Source organism: Rhinopithecus bieti, unplaced genomic scaffold (assembly GCF_001698545.2).
Source record: "Rhinopithecus bieti isolate Rb0 unplaced genomic scaffold, ASM169854v2 scaffold_1422, whole genome shotgun sequence".
NCBI lineage: Eukaryota > Metazoa > Chordata > Mammalia > Primates > Cercopithecidae > Rhinopithecus > Rhinopithecus bieti.
The window spans coordinates 460,704-483,493 of NW_016803659.1; the positions used below are offsets into that span (position 1 = coordinate 460,704).

A 22,790-nucleotide genomic window follows, 5' to 3' on the forward strand; every position below is an offset into this window, starting at 1 on the left:
TTTTTTTTTTTTTTTTTTTTTTTTTGCCTAGCATGGCACTTCCCTGCAAGTCTTTAATTATCCCCAAGTTATAAATAATCAGAAGCTCATTAAAATTTGAACTTAAGAGAAGTCAGGAGGTTCTAAGTAATGATTTAATTTTAATGTGAAGACACTAGACAATTTGCCAGAGATTTATTTCACCTTCCCTTATTTCATTTGCCAAAAATGTCTTCTATTAACACCTTAGTGGTGGTATAATCAGCACTGCATTTTTTTTTTTTTTTTTTTTTTTTTGAGACAAAGCTTTGCTCTTGTCCCCCAGACTGGAGTGCAATGGCGTGCTCTCAGCTCACTGCAACCTCTGTCTCCCTAGTTCAAGCGATTCTCCTGCCTCAGCCTCCCGAGTAGCTGGGATTGCAGGCATCTGCCACCACACCTGGCTAATTTTTGTATTTTTAGTAGAGATGGGGTTTCACCATGTTGGCCAGACTGGTCTTGAACTCTTGAGCTCAGGTGATCCTCCCGCCTCAGCCTCCCAAAAGTGCTGGGATTACAGGTGTGAGCCACTGCGCCTGGTCAACACTGTATTTTTAACAAACTGTTTTAGTTCCATCCAATTTTTACAAGTCGTGTTACTGTACATGTCATAAATCCATTGCTGGAGTTAGTTATTGTTGCCTGGGACAATACACGTTAGGCAGCCAGGTAAAATGAACTTCCTATATACTCAAAAACACTAAACCAAGTTCACTCGTAAAATCAAGTTCTCTTCCCCTAAAACTCAGAGATTCTCACCTTTGTTGACTTCTCACTTGAAGGATGTTACCACTAGCATTTATATGTCCAGGAAGGAGTTTATGTGTGCAGGAAACTGAAGAGACAGCAGCAGAAATCATTTACTTTAGAATTCTTGGTATTCTTGGTAGTTCCTTGGCAGAGGTATACTGTAATAATTTCTGGTATTTGGTTCCAGGATGCTTTTGACTCTGAGATTAGATCCTTGCCATCTTCCCTTTACTGATGGAGGCCTTGACTCTTCTGAAGACTGTAATATTAAAGTGATCTCATCTCTGTAGACCTTAAATTGATATTTTACAGAAGTAGTCTAGTCCTTCAAAATAATGGTTAAAGTTGGTGAGTTCGTCTTATAACATATTCAGGATACAAGGAAGAAGTGTGACTTGCACTCAGCTCCTCTGTGTGTGGAGGCACAGTGATAATGAACACTTTGTATGACAATATTTAACCTCAGTGATGTGGGGGAGCCAGGAAAGGAAGAGTCACAATTCAGTAGCACTGCATTCAAAACAAAGGCAAGGAGTGGTGGCAGTTTGCTGTGACTCTTTGCTGGTGACTCAACTTGGTACCTTCAGTCTCATCTATTATAAATATGAGGATCTCTAAAGGTTTCCTCAGGGTCATCTAAATATAATGTAAATGTAAGAAAACATACTAATAAAATCAATTTTATGATGATCTCTGTCAGTGGGGAGCTCATCCTCAAAAGAGTTTTTCCACAACCTAGAATGCTGACTGGAAGGACCTGCCCTTCATTTTCAAAAATTTTCAGTGTTGTTTTTTTTTTCCCCTTTAGCCTTAACTTTTTATTCATATGTGATCACACTTGTCTTGGGAAGAGTGTTAGAAGAAGCTGTAATTACCTAGTTATATCTCAGCAGCATGTTATAATTTATTTTCTAAATGCACTTCAAAAATACTTGAAATATAATAGTTGTCATAGCCATTTCATTGAAGATATCTTGTTTCAGGGTTCTTTTAGATAACATGTTCTAGTTTTAATGCTATTATGAATTTGCCCTCCTAAGCTCTAGAAAACTGGCTGATAATTTTTTTAAGAAATGTTACAGTTTCAAAAATTGGGGTGACAGTTTCTTGGGTTATTGGTATAAGATACTGTATTTTATTAACTTTAGGTATGAAATATTAATTGTGAGTTCAGTTATAAGAACATTTCTTTAAATATTTCTATGTGAACTTTCATGTTGTGATCATTGATGCAGATTAATATAACAGAGAAGACTGAGTGAAAATTTTATCTCTTATTGAAAGCTAAACTTTATTGCTTAGTTCTCTCTAAATAATTTTCATTAAGATTCCCTAAGGTCTAATCTCATATATTGTGTGTATTTGTATTTCAATGCTCATATCCTCAAGTTAATCTCATGTTACTCTTAGATTTGGTGTTTCAACCAAAATTAGACTTCTAAGATTTCTAATTTCAACCTAATTAACTTCTGGAGTGAACTGTAAAGAAGAACTTGATTCATTGAATGCCACAAAACTATAAAACAGACCATGTCTCCTCTTTTATTACCATTATGAAGGAAAAATGGTTTCACTTCATTAGATCATAGGGCTTACCAGAACTTACATAAAGTAGAAAAGGCCTAATTCCTCTCTCATTTCATTGTTGGGAGACTTAAGAGGTTGACTTCAACTAACAACTGACATAATCACTTAGGATCCTGTAATTCTCAGTTTCTGTGATCCTGGGTTGGAGTTTGTTACCAGGCTCTGAAATCAGGCCTGAATTTCACTTTCTGCTCTAGAATGTACTGGCTTTGTGTATATAGCAACTTACTTCATCTTTGTCTCCAACCTCACTTATTTTCCTTATAAATAAAGTGGAGCTTTATTTTATTCCTTTATATAAAATGGAATAATAATAATACCTGGTATCTAGGATAATAGTTAGCTTCCAATTATCTGAATTTCTCTACCACTTGGTTCAGGAATAAAACCAAAAATAACAGCTGGACATAGAGTGTCAAAATAAGTTGTAACACTTGGCATTTTTATTCAAAATAGTTGTCTGTTTTATAAACCAAAACATCTTTGTTTCACTCCTTTTTTCTTTTATTTAGCATAGTTCCTAATGAATGTTTGGTAGACAATAACCAAGTTATAACTTGGTTAAGCTTATAATATAATACTCACTTGGCGCTAGTAATCTAACACTAAAGCCAGTGGTAGAGAAAAAGAAGTATATGTGCTTGGGTTTGAGTGTAGGCAGCTGTAGGCCAGGAGAGAAAAGGTGGAGGAAGAATATGGCCATGATATGCAAGGAGTTACAAATGGACAGGTTTTATGTATCCTGCATAGTTTTCATGTTTAAAATAGGATTTTTTTCCTCTGCAGAAGAGTAGTCAGTTTAAATATGTAGATCATATACAATAAGAAAAAGAGAGCGGGTGAAGAGAAAGGGGAGATATTTTTATTTTTTAAAGGGACTAAGATTTTTAATGAAAATAGTAGATATTAACAACATATTTTCACCCTGCATACCTAATAGTGCCATTTTGTTTTGTCTTACTTTATCATTGGGATAAAGAGTGTGGAGATTTAGATATTTGGAGACTGTTTTATTGTTCACATAATTCATCAGACTACCTAATGTAAGCAAATACACTTTTTTTTTTTTTTTTTTTTTTTTTTTTTGGTCAAATCATAAAAACTGCCGCTTAGGTTTAGTAGTTTTCATTAGAGGCAAAGCTTCAAATTTAATAGCATCTTCCCATTTTAGAGATAAGAAAATGTAGATAAGTACTAAAAATTGAAGTGAAAACTAATTATTACATGTGGAACACACGGGAATTTATAAAAGTCAATACCCTGTCGATGGGCGAGGACTCGCTTCCCTTCATTACTTGTCCTGTCAGTATGTCAGTTCCCATCATCCAATAGAACCAGTTGCCTTTTCTGTTTGCATTGTAACTAGAACAATGAATGGTAGGGGAAATGGGAATAAATTAAGCTCTAATTACTCCATTTGGTAATTGTAGAGAGCTCTGAGGAAAAAATTCTTCTAGCTCAGAGTTAAAATGAAGTGTAAGAATTTTTTGTGACATTCGTTTACTCCCTTTACTCTTCCCCTCATACCTGGCATAATCAAAAGCTAGTCAAGGTAGTACTTTTTAAATGTGGATCTACAGGCTTAGAGTTATTAAGTTTATTTATCTGACTTTATTGGTAAGAGATTTCTATCCTATAGCATTGTTTCCATTCTCTGAAAGTCTTAGATTTTAGTCACCTTATAAAGCTGTTCCTTAATAGACATCTTGTTGGCTAGATATTTACTGTCGTTGATGGTTTGTTTTAATTATCTGAGGAAAATAGTTCTACCAAAGTATATTAAAAATGACTAGAAACTTGAAATGTATCTACTTATTTCTAGATATTAACATTGTACCCAACTGTCATTATTTGTTCTCTTGAGGCAGTAAGAATACTGTTGTTGTTTCTTTTGTGATAAAACTATCTTTAACTGGTCATGTTACTTACAGTGACATTGTTCTAAAGATGACCTTTGTATGATAATTTTTTGAAGACGTTGCAAGATAAATACATCAAATGATTTCCCTTTTTGCAGTTGTGGCTTGTTGTACTTTTGGTGGAGAGGCAGATGTTTATATTAATGACCTTAAAGTTATCTATAAATTTTGAGGGCTATCTTTCAGAAAATTAGTCCTCTGTGTGTACTGGTTTTATGTTCAGTCTGATGTTGAAGGACAAAATATAGGGGTACTTTTGAGGTAGCATGTGTAGGGATTGACATGCATAGGGGTTGACATGTGTAAGATCGGGAAAAGGCTTGTGTTTAGTAAGGTTTCTTAAAAATGGTTTTCTTAATTGTGTGAAGATTTTCACAAAATTGTGTTCTGTGTATCTCAAGGGTCCCAAATGTTTTAATCTTCAGTTTTTAAACAATATCTGAATCACAAGAAAACATTTTACACTTTAGGATTAGATGATACCTTGAGGCATTTAGAGAAATATTAATCTAAGATAACCTAGATTTCTAATAAATTATACAAGTCAGTTTATACTTCTTTCACAAGTCTATACTTCCACTATTGTTTTCTTATTTCTTCAACCTCATTACCTAATTCAGCTATATGAGTACCTAGCATGTTCAAGACACTCTGGGGAATACAAAGAGGAATAAAGCACAGAAAAGCTAGTCGGGATGAGACAGGTATGTGATTAAGAGGTAAGGCATATGAGAAGCATCCAGAAAATGTGTGGGATCCCCAAGAAGAAAAAAAATTCCAAGACGCAGGACTGAAAAAGTAGTAAAGCTTCATGCAAGAGGGTCACTGGCTATAGACATTAAAAGACTGGCAGCTGTTGTTTTTGTAGTTATTACAGAAAGGAATAGCATGGAGGTGGGAGAATATGTTTAGTGATAATACAGTCAGTTTTGGATGGCCTATAGCATAAAAAGAGTGGGCAGGTGAGGTAAGACCATGGCAAGATAAGTTGAAACCAATTATGAAGTGTCTTGAATTCTACGTTAAGTAATCATCATTTGGTAGGCAGGAAAGAACATTTAAAGTTTTCTTTTCTGGCAGAGGAATACTAGGATTAGAATTGTGAATTTAGAAGATTTAAATTGGTAGCATTTCCAATGCAATTGTGATAGATTTGGGACAGTGAGCTAAGAATACAGAGGATGAAAAGATGTTTCTTAGTTGAGGATTCAGTGAGGTTTCAGTGTGAACTGTTTCAGTTGATACTGTCAGTCTGTACATTTGAAGAACTACAGTTTTTTTTTTACCATTTGCAAAGAGGTTTTTTAGATATCTTGACAATATATAAAGTATTTATTTTTAGCCCCCAAAGTTGTGATTTATTGTACTCAGGTAGTGGCAGCTAAAATGATTTTCTGGTGTAATGAAATGGTTGCAGGTGAGAACATGAAATTCAGAATGACATAATGTTAAATCTTGTCCTTTAGTCACTATCCATAAATACAAACAGCCATTTTAGATGAACAGAAACATGATCATCACTTTATAAAGTACCTGCACATTTAGGTCCTTTGCTGTCTCAATCTAATAATTAGGAAAGAACTATACAGAATTCCAATTTTCGTATTAGGCATATTGTCAACCCTCAGTACATATTTATGAACAGTTTGCAGGAATAACAGCCATTAAACAAATTATATATATATATATGTGTGTGTGTGTGTGTGTGTGTGTGTGTATGTATGTATATATATTTATGTGTGTATATACATACACATATTTGCTGAGAGTATTTCAGTAATAATGAGTTTCTTTCAGCTAAACCTAAGGAAAGTCATTTCACTAGTTAATACCTCCGTTAATAAGTACATCTAAGCCAATCAGCAGTCAATATTCGTTTCAGCCCTACCGTGTGTAAAGCACCGTAAGGCATATGCTGTAAAATGGTAAAGGAGTAATAAGAGTTTTTGTCTTGAAAGAGGCCCAACGTGGCCTAAATTCTCCTTGACGAAACATAAGTACACAGAACATAAGCAAAATATTATCAGATGCCAAACATCAAATGAATGGTTCAGAAAAGACACTACAGCATTTCAGTGGCTATAGAAATCCTTTAGTTACTATACATCAGTAACAAATGTTATTTCTGAAACACTTAGAAAAAGTGCCATTTGCATTTTAAAGCAGATTAATGGATTGTTTCAAAAAATTAGGAACAAGTCATTTAATTTTCTTAGATATTGCCCTCCAAAAGTAAGTTACCTCATTAATTGTACTTTGTGGTATTACTAGTGATAGCCATCATTGCCTGTATGACTTCTCTTCATGAAATTGAATAGTAGTACATAAAAATGTGCAAGTTCTGTTATTAGTATTTTATTTTCATTTACCTAATGTGCAAGATGAAAGCAATTTCAATACCAGTAAATGTTTGAATGTATTGGTATTTTTGAAAGATATATTCACAATGTTCTGATTATAAAATTATGGTTGGTTTATTGTTAAATTAGAACCAATACAACTGAAACTATTATTCCCATATCTCTCTTTTATTTTATTGTTGCTGAAATTTTATTAAGCATCTATCTATGTTGGATGATTTGTCCTCAAATAACAAACTATTGCATATAAAATTCACATTACATTTTCCCAAATGAGTTTTATATGTATTTGTGACATGAGTTAAGGAAATTTGACTGCAGATATCTTACATTGTATCTATTCCTACAGCATGCAAAGAATTCCAATGAAGAATGACTTCCAAAACTCAGTATTACAATGAGTATTTGTGTATTTGTCAGTTAGAAGACCTTTTTTTTATGTTAAAGGATTTTATTAAACTTCAAAATGATTAATATCTATTAGGAAATTTCTTCTTTCTGGCACACTTCAGAACACTTTGCCTTATTCTGTTATTTGGTCACAGTCAAAAGCCCAGGATAAAATCATTTTATTTAAAGGTAATATTTTGTCATGGTGTGGCTACAGTATATTGAATCTAATAAGGGGAAACATGAAAAAAGAGAAATTGGTACTAAAGCTTAGGACCAGTCTCTAGTGAAACTTTAATGCTATGAGATTTGATTTTGTAGCTCTGAAATACACACGCTGATAAATTTCAAATGTGTTCTTTAAACTTGTTTCTTTTCTTATTTTAAGTTGATAGGTAAGGATATGACCTTTTCAATTTTGTATTCTAAAGCTTCAACATCATTTTAGAAATGTGATGGGGGAAAGTAATTGTTAAGTCCTCAATTGAATTATCCATCGCTGTTCAAATTACTTCACTTGCATTTAGCCCCACCATCAGTCTACCTATTAAATATGAATTAATAAGAGTTTACAAAGGAACTCCATGATAAAAATTTAATGATTGCTTACAGGTCTTAAAATGTGTTCAGTCTTTTCTTGTGAATATGTTTCTGCAAAATGATCCTCTCATAACCCCCCACGTTTAAGTTGCTATAATTTTAAATTGTAAGAGAAACAAAGAACAGTTTTTCAGATATTTCCTATAGTGTAACAGAAATCTAGACACCAGAATTCCCTAATTCAGAGTAATTGAACACTGGCTTTGGATGGTCCCATATGAGCAAGTTAGAAATTGTGGTTTGTATGTTCACTAACTGAAAATTGTGTTTAAATTTGCCTGCACTTGGAAAGCCAGAACAGGTCTCTAGTTATCTTTAGCGCAGAAGCTTCAACCATGAAAGAACAAAGGCACTTCTGATTATATTAATGTACTGTTTTATCAGAAAGTTTAAGAATGTTCCGTTCACCATGGAGAAATATAATTTAGAGCAATTTAATTTGGAAGGAATTAAAAAAAGAATAACATCAGTGGCTGCTTTTTTCTTTACCCCTTATAAAGAATGCTAACTTTTCAATAAAACCTGATCATAGTTGGTGAATTTTATTATTTACCTATTTAGCCAATAATATCTGTATGTGATTTATATAAATTATAATATTACCTCTCAGTGTTTAAGAATCATGGTATAACATTTTTATTTTTTGTATAACCTTGAACCACTTTGGGCGGTGGTGACTTGTCAGTGTGGTGCTACTGACTCCTGAATAACTTGTATGACATTTCTTTTATTTAAATATACTGAACTTACACATTGTCTTCAAAATGGTAGGTTACCTAAGAGCAGCTATTGCTGTAAAGTCCTTCGGAAGTTAAATTCTTGGAAACTAACCATTTGATTTACTTTCAGGTCTTTTCCAATGGTCATCTTGGAAGTGAAGAATATGACGTTCCTCCCCGGCTTTCTCCTCCTCCTCCAGTTACCACCCTCCTCCCTAGCATAAAGTGAGTTTTGTTGAATTTGGAGATCACTTGTCTGTGCATCAAGATATGGTAAAGAGTGGTTTTGAGAGGTTCTCACTACATGACGAATAGAAAGTCATTGATAGTAAACAGCCAGCTGTATTTACAAACTAAATTACCATAAATTAAGTTCCTTCCCGATACTTTGCTGGTAACCACAACATCTGTGAGACTTACCTAAACTCTTGAGGTTACACATGAGCAACAGGGAGAGAAAGCTAAGTATTCCTTGCATCAAAGAGGACAGAGTAGCACAATGAGGTATCACTTCAAATTTACCTCTCCTCAGAGGTATCCCATTTTATCTCAGCTTTCCAGTTTGACATCATAACATAATCTGTGGTTCCACCAGTTTTTTCATTTCTCACATCCATTCAGCTACCAAGTCCTTTTGATTACTCTTTTGGAGTTTTTCATGTTCCTGTACTCTTCTCCATTGCTCTAGCTTTGCCTCAGAGCTGGACAACTGAAAGAGCAACTGATAATCTCATATGATGGAGATTTAGTATCAGTGGGTTTAGGGCTAGTAAAATGAGATAACTGGGTATCTCATTTGAAAAATGGGGCCCCAGAGGCACACTAGATATCTCTCATTGGTATCTTCCCAAGTTAAACCAGGATAAACTGGATATCCCAATTCTAATTTTCCTGCTCTTTATATGAAATCAGGATGTCTGCCTTTCCTCCAGTGTATTTTGTTCACTACAACTGAGTTCATTTAATTTAAATTCTGCCTTCCCCAGGTCACTTTCCCACTCAAAAACCAGCATTGTTTCCCTTTTTCTATTAAATTAATTCTATACTCTTCTGCTAACAGTAAGATCCTACAGAATTTTACCCAACTAAAATACTGTTCAGTGATTCCTGATACTTGCCCTGTGATTTTATCTGGATTGTTTTTTCTGGCTTTCTGAGATTTTTATGCTGTTCCTCCTGTACTTTACCTTTTCCTAATCTTTATCCTAAAGGTCCGTATCTCAGGCTGTATATCTTTGTGAAATGATCTATGACTTCTTCAATTGTAATGATTAAAACTGATTCACATTCCTCTTCCTGCAGTTTATTTTCTACTCATTTAATAATATACTCTGCCATACTGTTTTCTGATTTTAATGTGGCTCTCCAATTAAAAAGATTACAAGACTTTGAGGGCAAAAACTGTGTTCTGTATCTCCCATGACATCTTACTGTATTTGATATATACTAAGTAAATGATTTGCATGTAGTAAGTAAGTACACCGAGAATACATGGATGCTTGGTCAGTTGATTTAAATTTTATCTGCTGAGGTCCTTATTTCCAATTGAAAGTCTTAGAGCTTCTTCATTCCTTCATCTGCAGTTCACTGAACTCCCACTATACATATCAATGCAAAAGAAAAATAAGGTAGATCCCAGCCCCCAAGAAATTTACAGTCTGCTTTGGTAAATAACATTAACATATACGAAATCACTAGAGAATGGTATGCACTAACATTTATAATGCTAACTTAGTAGTTTCAAATGAGGTTGGAGGAGAGACTGTTATAGTCTTTGTGAATGAAGGATGTTTCATGGAGGGCTGGGCATTTCCTGACTAAAAAAGTACACGCACAATTGGGAAAGGTGGCATATGAGAAAAAACAAGGGTGTGAAATTTGACATCGTCGAATTAGATCATTCTCCAGTGGGAACTTCTCTTGGAACTGCCAGATATTTAGCAGACATAGGAGTTGGAAGCAATTACACATACTCTGTGTAGTAGGCTCTAAATCAGTGACAACATGTGATGATATTCTAGCCCTAAATGAACTCTGGATATATGTGCATGTAATAAAACATCTAAGCTCAATTACCTCTCATAACTCAGAAGACATTAGAAAATGAAATCTTGCTAATTAGAGATTAAATTTTCACATTCTGTTTATTAAATTCATATTGGCAAGGAAGCTGGAAGTTGCAGTTTGCTTCATTTGTATTTAACATTAAATACCTGCTTCTCCTGTAAATGAAGCAAGAATAACAAATTCATAGTAAAATGTATTTTTTCTAATACTTCAGTTTGTAAGTGCATCTAAAATTAGTCATACTTTCTCCCTATTTACTCTTGATTTTTCGCTCAGAAACAGTGCAGTTGTTTCACTTAGAGTAATATTTTAACAGTGCACGCTTACCAGCAAATTAGTTTTCAGTTTTACATGCTGCATGTCAGCCATAGTTAGCAATACAAATGTTAGCTTTTAATGGCACACTTATCTCTCCAGTTTATTTTTGTTTCTGACTCTGTAGGTAGCAGTTGTTCATTGTAGACAATATGCAAAGTATATAAAACAAAGAAAAAAGTTTGAGATACATAAGTATAAGCATACGCAGATGCTAAATATGACCAGAGTTTTAACATTTTGACTTTTTTGTTTAAACTTGTTTATACCTTGTTTAGATTATATTGTAGAGATAATTTTATGCCCTCCTTTCTTAACAGTATCATAAGCATTTTTCTTAATTGTTTCGTTATGCACTGTGTTTATTATAAAACCAGCATGGAATGCTGATGTGAACAGTAGAATAAAATCAGACTGTGTACCACACCTGACTCCACCATTAAGTATTTGTCTTTTTTTGTTGTTGTTGTTGTTTTGAGATAGAGTCTCACTCTGTCACCCAGGCTGGAGTGCAGTGGTGCGATCTCAGCTCACTGCAACCTCTGCCTCCTGGGTTCAAGCGATTCTTCCTCCTCAGCCTTCTAAGTAGCTGGGACTACAGTCACCCGCCACCATGCCCGGCTAATTTTTAAATTTTTAGTAGAGATGGGGTTTCACCATATTGGCCAGGCTGGTCTCGAACTCCTGACTTTGTGATCCGCCTGCCTCGGCCTCCCAAAGTGCTGGAATTACAGGCATGAACCACCACAGCCTTTGTCTTATTTTTAACAGGGTAACTTCTCTGGCCTTTCCCCATCTGATAGAAGAGAGGATCTGTTTAACTTAAATTATCTCCAAAATCCGTTTGAGATTTAGCTTTTTAGGTTTTATACAGTGTGTTTTTTTAAAGAATACTGATGGCAAACCTGGCAACCTAACAGTGAGTCGAGAGTCCTGACTCTGGATGGTCTTAGAACAGAGGTCTTAGCAAAATGCCACTCACGGAAATAAGAATGTCAGATGTTTGAGAATTCATTTCCATCTTAGACTCTTGGTGCATGTTTCAAAATCAGGCCAAAGCAAAATTACACATTGCTATCAAACATACACTTCTCTAGTTCTCACAAATGTTGAAAACTCCAATGTTAAATCCAAGAATGTCAAAGCTAGCATTTACCTTTGTATTTATACTATGTTGATATAAATATTTACAGAAATAGTATTGTTAAATATTTGGTACTGTTTACTGCTTCCCATTTACGTGATGTCAGAGGCTGCTCTGTGATAATGTTTCCTTTCCTGGTAAACTATCTTTGCAGTTATTTGACTTTTATCGTGTGATTTGTCTTGAGACCTAGAAGAGTATGAAATTTACTTCTAAAAAATAGACTGTTATAAAAGCAATCTGAAGTTACTTGTATCTATATACTTAATTTTCAAAATGATGTTTTTTTCTAAAGTGTTTTTTTTCTAAAGTAATGTTTTTTTTCTAAAAATGGTTTCTGCTTACACCTCTTCGACACTTTACAGCTTATAAATATAGCGACGAATTTTCAAGTACAATCCTCAGAAACATGGGTAATTACTGTTTTGGAAGGGAGAACAAAATAATCCTACTGTCGGATTCCTTTTTACTCTCTCTCACCTGTCATCTACATTATTCTATCCGGTTCTTACATAATTAACTCTTCTATTCTCTGAAATAATGTCTCTGATTTTCACAATGTAAAACTAACCTGATACTCTGGAAATAGTTAACGGAAATATTTATTTTACTTCGACACCACAATATAGTTTGGGCAAATGAACAGAGGCATTATTACCAGAGTAATAATGGAGTAATCTACCCCGCGCTTCCAGGTAAGATACATGTTCCGGAAATGTTAAGGGAATATCTTTTTTTTGCTTTTTTTTTTTTTTCTTAGAATTTTTTTGGTGTGTGTGCCTTGTCTTTTAGAGATGGACCTTTTGTACTTTTGACATATTAAACTTAGGCTTTCAAATACCCATGAACCAATATTACTTGGTTTGCATTTTGTAAGAAAGGTTTTTTTGTTGTTGGAAGTGGTATTGTCTATTTTATGAATATATATTCTTATAATATATATTTTCCTAAAGAGATAAGTGCTTATATTTTTGGTTCCATAAACAGAGAATACAAATTTCACCTAACTGTCCTATTTTCATTCAGTTGCTTTACTGACTAGAGGTTCAGTGTGTACAAGATAAAATCCTTTATCCTCTTTGGAATTTAAGCTCTAGTTAGGGAGAAGAGAAAGTAAACAAGTAACTATATTGTATATTGTATATTGTATATTGTATATTGTATATTGTCAGCTAGTGGTAAGTGCTAGGAGGAAAAATAAGCAGGGAAGAGGATAAATAATGATAGAGAGGTTTATACTTTAGGTAAGGTCATTAGGAAAGACCTCTCTGAAAGGTTATATGTGAATAGAAACTTGAAGGAAGTAAGGTAGCAAACCATGAGGTTATCTGTGTGAAGAGCACGGAAGCTGGATAGAACACAAGTACAAAGCAGCTTCAAATCTGTTTCTCCGATTTACAAACAAGTTAGTGAAAATGCTCATAAGTAAAGCTTATCTCAAAGCTTGATAGTATACCACACAGACGTTTTTGATGTCATGAAAGACCCTTCAAAATTAGCATGTATATGATAAAATTTAGTGTTTTGAGGAAATGATTTATATGTGGCACATGTGCAAAAATCATTTCAAATACAGCTATATTTTGTTTTGTCTCTTCTCTGGACTATTTCTTTGAGTTAGACATTTTCCCTGTTAGGATTGGGATAATGTAATATAAGAAATATGGAATAATGTATAGGGCAAGCTCTAACGATTCTATTTTAACAGAAGATATTTTTCATTACTTGCCTTCAGATACTATTAAAGGAAGATAGATCCTTATGTGTAGAAAACAAGCTTACTAATTAAGCACAGCATTGGATACTATCTCCTGTGCTGGCCTGAAAATTCACCTGTTTCTTGGTTTGTTTCAAATGTGCATATGTAGAAGGTGAAAGTATTTATCACTGAAGGCTCAAATAGCTAACACTATGAATTTAATAAAATGTCCAGGTTGTGGGGAGGGTGACTGTGCATCTTTGAGAGTGTGTGTCTCTATATATTACCAGAGTATTAACTCAGTAATAACAGCAACAGTGCAGAACATTCCGTGAATGTAGGATGAGAATATAAAGGGATTGCAGTAATAAGTGTAATGGTAGGCTTTAATGTGGAGTCAGCCAAATATCATTTATTCAGCTTTATTCCTCTGGTATCCTAAAAATTTCCCGTAAGTTTAGTCAGTGACTGAAAATCGTCCCATGCCCCGCAAGATAGAATTTTTTTCCACTGTCAAATGTTGTATATATTAATAGATAATGACTAATTATAAATCTAATTATTTTACCAGTTATTTAGTAACAAGTAAAATTAAACCTGTTTTTTGAATGAGTTTGTAGAGGAAAATAAAGCCCCACATGTCATTCCAGATGATGTAATTAGTTACATGACTTTAGTTCTTTATTTTGCTATTTTATATACATCTTCTTTACCTCATTTGTACCATCCTCTCATGTTATTTTTTGTGATAGAAACCAGTTTTTTTTTTTTTTTTTTTTGAACTGGATAAGATTACTTTTAATGAAAACCATGTAATCTTAAATAAAACACACTGGAATGTTATTCTTATAAATTGGCTTATTTCTAATCTAAATAGACTATTATACTGATATTACAAATTTTATTAAAACCATAAGCAGAAAATAAAATCTGAATCTTTAGAACTTTATTAAAATGGTGATAAATGGGACACCTAAGTATTTTTTTCATATTTAGATACAAACACCACTTGAAGACTATTTTTTCACTTCTAGATATAATTCTCTAAAATCCATTTAAGCTAACAATTTATACTAGTAAGTTTTAGCAGTAAGCCTTATTACTCCATGAAGTATTAGATGAGCTTTGCTTTTCACTTCATTTGGAAATAATCTACTGATTTGTGGCAAAGCCACAAATGGGGGAAATTACTCGAGAAATTCTCTATCAATGAAAGTAAAATATCAAATTAGCCGCAACATATGTGATTTTAAAAAGTGTCCATTGTTGACTCATAATAAACTGCTTCTTTGAAAACTTAAATATTTGGAGGGAACCTGCAACAGGCAGATGTTAGAACATTTCTGATATTGAGTAGTTGTTGAATGTTTAGTGAGAAATACTGTTTTCTTTTTACATAGTGTATGCTTGAATTGCATGGAAAGGGATTCATTATAAATGAAAATATCTTAGGCATAGAAAGGATGTACAGTATTTATTTCTCATTTCATTTGATAATAGAACTCATTCTGGTCCTTGACTTGGCTAAATTGATGTCTGTGTTTATAGGAATTTATGGAAAAGTAATATTTTAAGTCCCTCCCACCTCCAGTGCCACCAGATCACCATTTTGCAGCCCATATACTTAACTTCCTTTAATTGGAAAGTAAATCCTCCAAAGTTAAACCATAATAGGTGTAATAATAGATTATTATTAAGGCCCTTAGCTTATGCTGTAGGTACTGACATTGGACCTTTTGTCACTATGTCACTGTGCTTTTGTCTCCCCATAACGCTCATGTGAATTCTAAGGTTGCTGAAACAACAAGAATTTAAAGATCAGTATTGAAATTTTTTTCAAAGATAGGTATCAATAAAAATACATTTGAAAATCTTAGTTTTCTTTGATCTTTGAATGTCCTAGAGACTTAGATAATATCTTTGAAACTTAAATCTTTTGATTTTTCAAAATGCCTTCTTGTAATGGTCACAAAGAAAAGCCCCTAAAATTGTTTCCGTTCTAACTAATAAAAAGGAATAAAAAGGAATGTTAATTCAGGCATGTTAGTTTAATATACCAAAGGCCTCTTGCTCCCTCTACAGAAGGTGCTTCAAAATTGCAGTCACTTAGTTTTTTTTTTTTGTTTTTTGTTTTTTTTTTTTTCTTTTCTTTTAAATTGAACAGATTTCTCATGCGGTTCATGATGATTAGTGTATTTGCAATGCCTTGCAAACTAGTTCGTCTTCCTAACATGAATCAGGTTGAGTTTGTGCATTTCTGCTTTGGCATTTTTCATTGGCTTCAGCCAGGGTTAAACTCCAGTAGCAACAGCTATGAAAAACATTATGTTTATGTTTGCCTATTTGTTTGGGTTTGTTTTATTTGGTTTATTTACTCTTATGGATAAGTGAAATCCTTAATATTTTTGATATGAGATGATGTTTTACTCATTTTAATTCTCTTTTATTTAGCCAGGGAATCTAAACCATAAAATAATGTACTCTACTTCAAAGACTTAAAATAAGTTATCTCATTATCTACATCTAATCATTCCATTCATTTTAGCTCTCAGTTGTTGGTAGGAAGAAAACCTAACAACTTCAACTATAATTTCACCGTATAGTTAAGTTTTACAGAATTAAACTGGGTATTTTTCCAACTATAAATAATACTCACAGGAGACAAAAAGTTTGACCGTTCTGTAAAGACTTCTTTAATATATAAAACTACCATGCTTATTATTTTAACATCATACTTTACCCATTTAATTTAAATTGAGATAAAATATTAATATTTTAATAGCTTTGGTTTGAATAAATTTATACATTTTATCTTACGAATCCAACATCTTTTTATTTTATTCGACAAGTTACTAGTTTTCCTATTGTTCCATTTAAAATTGTAAGGATGAAAATTATTTTATCCCATCAAGAGTCTTAACAAAAGATTGAAAATCCTTTTCATTTGTATTTAATATAAGAACAGCTTCTCTGATGATACCCTGTAATTGAATAATGAACATAAGTGATAAAGTAGCTTCTTTGACTTGAATATGTCACATCAGACTTGCCTGTTTTGAATATTATGCTTAAACTAGATTGAATTTTTTTTCCCCTGGTAGGTGTGCTGGTCCGTTAGCAAATTCTCTTTCAGAGAAAACAAGAGACCCAGTAGAGGAAGATGATGATGAATACAAGATTCCTTCATCCCACCCTGTTTCCCTGAATTCACAACCATCTCATTGTCATAATGTAAAACCTCCTGTTCGGTAAGAATACGGGCAGCTTTTTGCCACTTACATCTGCATAAGCATTATCATTTACAGTGTTTGTTTTTAAACAGTTGATTTACGTCTAGTTAAAAATCCTTGATTTCAAGCTCAAAGCCTTCTCTTCCTGTATACCATTCCCTGCATTACTTCTAAAGAAAACTAAAAGATGCAGATTTCTCATTAATCAGGAAGTCACTTTATTTCATCAGTTCTAAGCATGTATCTCATGAAGAAAAAATTAGTGCTCAAAAACTAAGGTATTATTCTGACCTTCCTTAGAATTTTTCTTCATAATGTAAAGACTAGTATAATTTATTTTCATTTTCCTTCTTGGTGTACTTGCTACCTACTTCTATTCAGATTTTGAAGAAGTGGGAAAAAATACCAAGTTGTTTCCCTTAACTTTTTGTTTTTCTATCAAGTGCTGTTTTACCTTCCTTCAGATCAAATAAGAATGTGAGGAATAGGCCAGGTGCGGTGGCTCACGCTTGTAATTCTAGCACTTTGGGAGGCTGAGGCGGGAGGATCATGAGGTCAGGAGTTCGAGACCAGCCTGACCAACATGGTGAAACTCTGTCTCTACTGAAAATACAAAAATTAGCCGGGCGTGGTGGCAGGCGCCTGTAGTCCCAGCTACTCAGGAGGCTGAAGCATGAGAAACGCTTGAACCCAGGAGGCGGAGGTTGCAGTGATCCGAGATCGCACCACCGTGCTCCAGCCTGGGGGAGAGAGCTAGACACTGTTTCAGAAACAAAATGTGAGGAATAATGGGGGTTTTCCTTACTTTTGTTTGCTTATTCTCACTTACATGGGGATAGCCTTGGTCTTTGACTTGGAAGCCCCATTAAGGTAAATAAGAGTTATTAATAATGTGTTGTTTGTATTGAAATATTAATTTATCTTTAAGTAAAAGCATGAGTCTGCATTTATATTATTGAATTTATAAACTGAAATCTCATATTTCTGGGTTTGTTTGTTGTACCTGACTGACATATATGAGGTACTCAGTACTCTCAGCTTCAAAACTTAGTTCCTGAGTTCTGCTTTCCTTTGTATGACATTCCTGGGGCCATGCTTGACACCTAGAATAGGACTCCAGTACTGCTGTTGTCCCTGCATTCCAGCATCTCTCCAGGACTGACTGAAGGATAGGGAAGATGGCAATTACTTCAGTCCTCTGTGCCATCTTTACTTAGTGTGCCTTTTCCTTTTGAGGTCAAGTCAATCAACTGAAAACATTTTATAAGTACAGTGTTCCCTTCTTTTCCAATGAAAAACTAAAAAATGTTTTAATGTGTTTCTTCAGACATCTCACTGAGGTAGAAAATACAGCGCTTGGAAAGAGAAACACATTTTCATTTTAAGCAGATGTCTGTCTTAATAAGTGACCCTGGTTAGAATTATCAACATTCTGCTGAATTATCACCCAGAATTAACAGTCTACACCGTAGGACTTTATTTTTTTTAAAGCAAGAACCTAAACACTCCTTGCTATTGCTGATGTTTAAATAAGACATTTGTTGATAAAATAGTATCATTGAGAAGACAAAGAAATAACGAGGAGGTAATTTTATGTATCAGAAGAACCAAGTAGCTAGTGATGTATTTGAGAACAAAAGATATTCCTTCTCATCAAATATAAGTTGTTACAATTTTCAGTTCTTTGGCTCTTATAAATGTGCAATAATTTTTAAAAACTAAAGTAGGATGAGCTTTTTTGGTCTCTTTGGGAGTCTTTTTTTTTTCATTGCTGAGTAAGTGAGGAGTATAATTTTAATATGTTACATTTTAATTGTTACATCATATTGGATGAGTTTTTTTGTGGCAGAGCGCCCAAATCTTGAAAATAAATTTGAATTATAACCATCATTACCATTTTTCTATTGTTACAGAAAAGTAATAAATGTTGATAATCCCTAAATGTAATTGGAGTGAATTCTTTATCTAATTTGTTCTTGAAAGCTGATGGATGAAGTATCTTCTTTCGTCCTCTCCAAAGAGCTCTTTAAGCTTAACGCTTTCTTTCCCTGTGTGTATTTTTCCCCCTTTGGAACATCAGGAGAAGTGAATTGTTAATATGTACAAAAGTGACACAGTACATGAATAATTCAATTTGATTTCAGTAAAAATCCATCATTATTATGAAGGTTCAATACATGATAATTATTTTTAAATGAACTATATCTGGCCCCTTAAAGAGAAGTGGCCACCAGAGAGAATAGAAATGAATTTCAGATGAAGCATTCTTGCATTATCTATTCAAATATCCACCATCTCCTCCATTATATATGCACTTTTACTTTGCTCTAAAAATTCAGAGTAAATCAGAGGAAAGTAAAATGTAAACTCTGATTTCTATAGCTCTTTGTCAGTTGATTGTTATAGAGCTATATACTGAAGGCAAAATATGCTCCCTATCTTCTCTTCCTGCTGCTATCTTCCCATGGCCCAATTTTAGCCATTGTGTTCACAGTATGATTCCAAAGAATTAATACCAATAATTCGGCTGGGTGCAGTGGCTCACACCTGTAATCCCAGCCTCCTTTGGGAGACTGAGGTGGGCAGATCATTTGCGGCCAGGAGTTTAAGACCACCTGGGCAACATGGCAAAACCCTGTCTATACTAAAAAATAAAAATAAATTGGCTGGGTGTGATGATGCATACTTGTAATCCCAGCTACTTGGTAGGCTAAGGCATGGGAATTGCTTGAACCTGGTAGGCGGAGGTTGCAGTGAGCCAAGATCGTGCCACTGCACTCCAGCCTTTGCAACACACAGACACACACGCACAACAAAACAAAAAAAAGCCCCAACAACTCAAGCATACTTTTCTAGTAAGTAGTACCCTTTACAAACACATTAAAATACTGTGCTTGTCATGTACCCAAGGCCTTTGCTAAAGTCATTTTTTGCAGTGTCAAAGGACCAGAATTTTGTTCTTGGCAGTGGTGAAATAGCACCACAGGCTCTAGTTCTTTGAATGTTCCTGTCAGAATTATAATGGAATTACGGAAAGTTTAATAGTTTTCTTCTTTTATGGGCTGTAGCTTATTTTATTATAAGGAAATTTTCAGTTACAGAAGCAAAATGTGATATTAAATACTGTCAACAAATAATGAAGTCATTGAGACCGCTATATGTTTTGCCTTGGCACATACTTCTTTTTTTACTTTAAAACTTGACCAGGTTCTATTGAATTCTTCCACAGAGATAAGTTAATTTTACATATGTGTTTAGGATATCAACAATTTTGTGGCCCTTGTAATTCTTGGTTATAGTTTACAAAAGAGACTGTGTTCCTTCAGATATTTACTTCTACAGTTTAAAATAAGGAGTATCTTGATGTTATTACTGGTAATTTTCCAGAAAAGAAAATATATGTTCAAACTTTATTAAATGAGCAGGAATTCTAGTTCCCTCTACCTCTTGAATTACTTTTCATTGGAAAGTATTCTCCTTATATGATTTTATTGTGAACTGTCCTTTAGGTCTTGTGATAATGGTCACTGTATACTGAATGGAACACATGGTCCATCTTCAGAGAAGAAATCAAACATCCCTGACTTAGGCATATATTTAAAGGGTATGTATAGAATATAATTTCCTTTGTGATATACATCTTAATGGTCAGAATTTAAAGGCAAAATTTCATGCCATTGTACTGAAAATACATTAAGGTTTTGTGTTATCCTCTAGGAGATGTTTTTGATTCAGCCTCTGATCCAGTGCCATTACCACCTGCCAGGCCTCCAACTCGGGACAATCCAAAGCATGGTTCTTCACTCAACAGGACGCCCTCTGATTATGATCTTCTCATCCCTCCATTAGGTTGAAACCTTTAAAAACATTTTAAACAACCCACCCCTCCTTCTTCTCTTAATTTCAGAATTTTCAGAATTCAGAGTTCACTATAACACAGACTCACTGGGTTGTGAATTTGCCTGAAATTAGAATGGGTTCTCCAGGGATGGTGACTCCCAAGTTCACGAGACCATTACTCCATGTAGATGATTAAAGTAGTAGTGTAATAGTTGGGCATCAGTCAGGTTTTAAGCAAGTTGTTTTGTCCATACTAAACGTCATCTAAAAACACATGAGAGCTTTGTGCTCTAGTAGTTTTGAAGTGATGACTTGAAGTGTTGAGATTTTCTTTAAGTATAATAATTCTTAATGAATATGAACTTGCTTTTCTTGTAGCATGAGCAGTTCCACTTATGCTAATTAAATTATGCAAAATTAAGTAGTTGTATGTAGAGAACTGATAAATTCTGTTTTATTCTAATCATTACAACTATAACACGTTCAAAAAACTCTCAATTTCCTTGTTTCAAATTATAATATGAAGAAACATGTGTATTTGTGTGTATCCACAGGTGAAGGTACACGTAGGTATGTATGTATGTTGAAGTTAACTGGTGCCAGTGTCACTGTTAATTTCATTAATTATAATTAGGAAGCATCTCATCCTGTTTTTAGAAGACAGTTAGAATGTCTGCACACCTTACATAAGGCTTCACAATAACAAGTCATTGTAACATAAAATAATATATGAAGAAAATCAATTTACAAGCTTTTCTGAATTGGCTGTTAGGCCACCAGAAATACGAAATAAACCCTTCCATTTTCTCACAAGTACCACTGACTAGTATTTTGAATGACACAATAGCAGTATCTTTGGCTCCTGTTCACTCTGTAGTTCAGGACTGTATTCCCATCTACATCAATTACAAAAGCCTCCTAACTTTCTTACCTACAGTCTTTCTCTACCTTCCACTTCTTTCTGCACACTGGTTTTAGACATATTACCCAGATCTTCATCACCTGGATAAGCATTGTTCAATAAAGCTTTCTGGTGGTGATGTAAAGGATCTGTGTATTTGCATATGGGTTAAATGTGGTTATGGAACTGACTTTTCGTTAAATTTAAATAGCTATATGTGGATGGGTGACTACTTTATATGACAAAGTAGATAGATTCTCCAACCTGTCTTTTTACCTTGGCCTTTTTCTAGGTCTTCTTGTGCATGTCATTTTTTCTTCATAGTGTTTACTCTACTTAGACGATCCTGTCCTTGCATTTGACAAATAAATTTTTGAGGCTTCTGATATCCCAGGACTTTCTGTTCTTCAGCACTTCACTGAATACTGCTTGTCTACATTTCTCTTTCTTCATCCAATGCATATGTCTCTTTTATGGGACCAATCGAACACTTTCACCTGTAACTCATACCTATTTGTGAGCTTTTTTTAAAGCTCCTTTCATGGAATCTCAGCTCCTTGAGTCAGAGCCTTATAATTTTGATTTTCATATCATGCATGAGCCTGGCATGGTGCCTGATGTTTAAGGGCTGAAAAAAGATTTGAATAAATATGATAATGTGGGAAATAGCTAAAGGTTAAAATGATAGCAAACTCTCTCCTGCATCTTCAGATATGTTAATAAGAAAAACATGATGATTGAAGAAATTATTCTGCAAATTTTTTCTAAAGCAAGTTCAGTAAATAGTAATATCTTTTTTTTTTTGAGACGGAGTCTTGCTCTGTCGCCAGGCTGGAGTGCAGTGGCACAATCGCAGCTCACTGCAACCTCCGCCTCCCAGGTTCAAGCGATTCCCCTGCCCCAGCCTCCGGAGTGGCTGGGATTACAGTTGTGCACCACCACCAAGCCCAGCTAATATTTTATATTTTATGCAAATAAAAGACGGGGTTTCACCATGTTGGCCAGGATGGTCTAGATCTCCTGACCTCGTGATCCACCCACCTCAGCCTCCCAAAGTGTTAGGATTACAGGCGTGAGCCACCACATCCAGCCTCATTTTTCTTTAAATATGCCATTATGTTTAAATCATTCAACTTAAAACGTGAATTTTATTATTAGAATATGTGTTTATGTATACCCTGTCTCATTCATAAAGTATTTTGAGATAGCTTACAAAACTACATATGCTTTTTTTTTTTTTTTTTTTTTTTT

General features: G+C 34.2%; 1 protein-coding gene across 9 annotated transcripts in view; it reads left to right on the forward strand.

Moving 5' to 3' along the window:
- Positions 1–22,790, forward strand: part of CBLB (Cbl proto-oncogene B) — a 234,618-nt gene that overhangs the window by 181,736 nt on the left and 30,092 nt on the right. For 6 of the 9 annotated variants that reach the window (XM_017895632.1, XM_017895643.1, XM_017895622.1 and 3 more), the window contains 4 exons: positions 8,474–8,568; positions 16,670–16,816; positions 20,308–20,402; positions 20,516–20,647. In XM_017895632.1, the coding sequence (XP_017751121.1) occupies positions 8,474–8,568; positions 16,670–16,816; positions 20,308–20,402; positions 20,516–20,647 (469 nt within the window). The remainder of the gene's footprint in view (positions 1–8,473; positions 8,569–16,669; positions 16,817–20,307; positions 20,403–20,515; positions 20,648–22,790) is intronic. The other 3 variants (XM_017895680.1, XM_017895661.1, XM_017895670.1) reach the window with 1 other exon arrangement.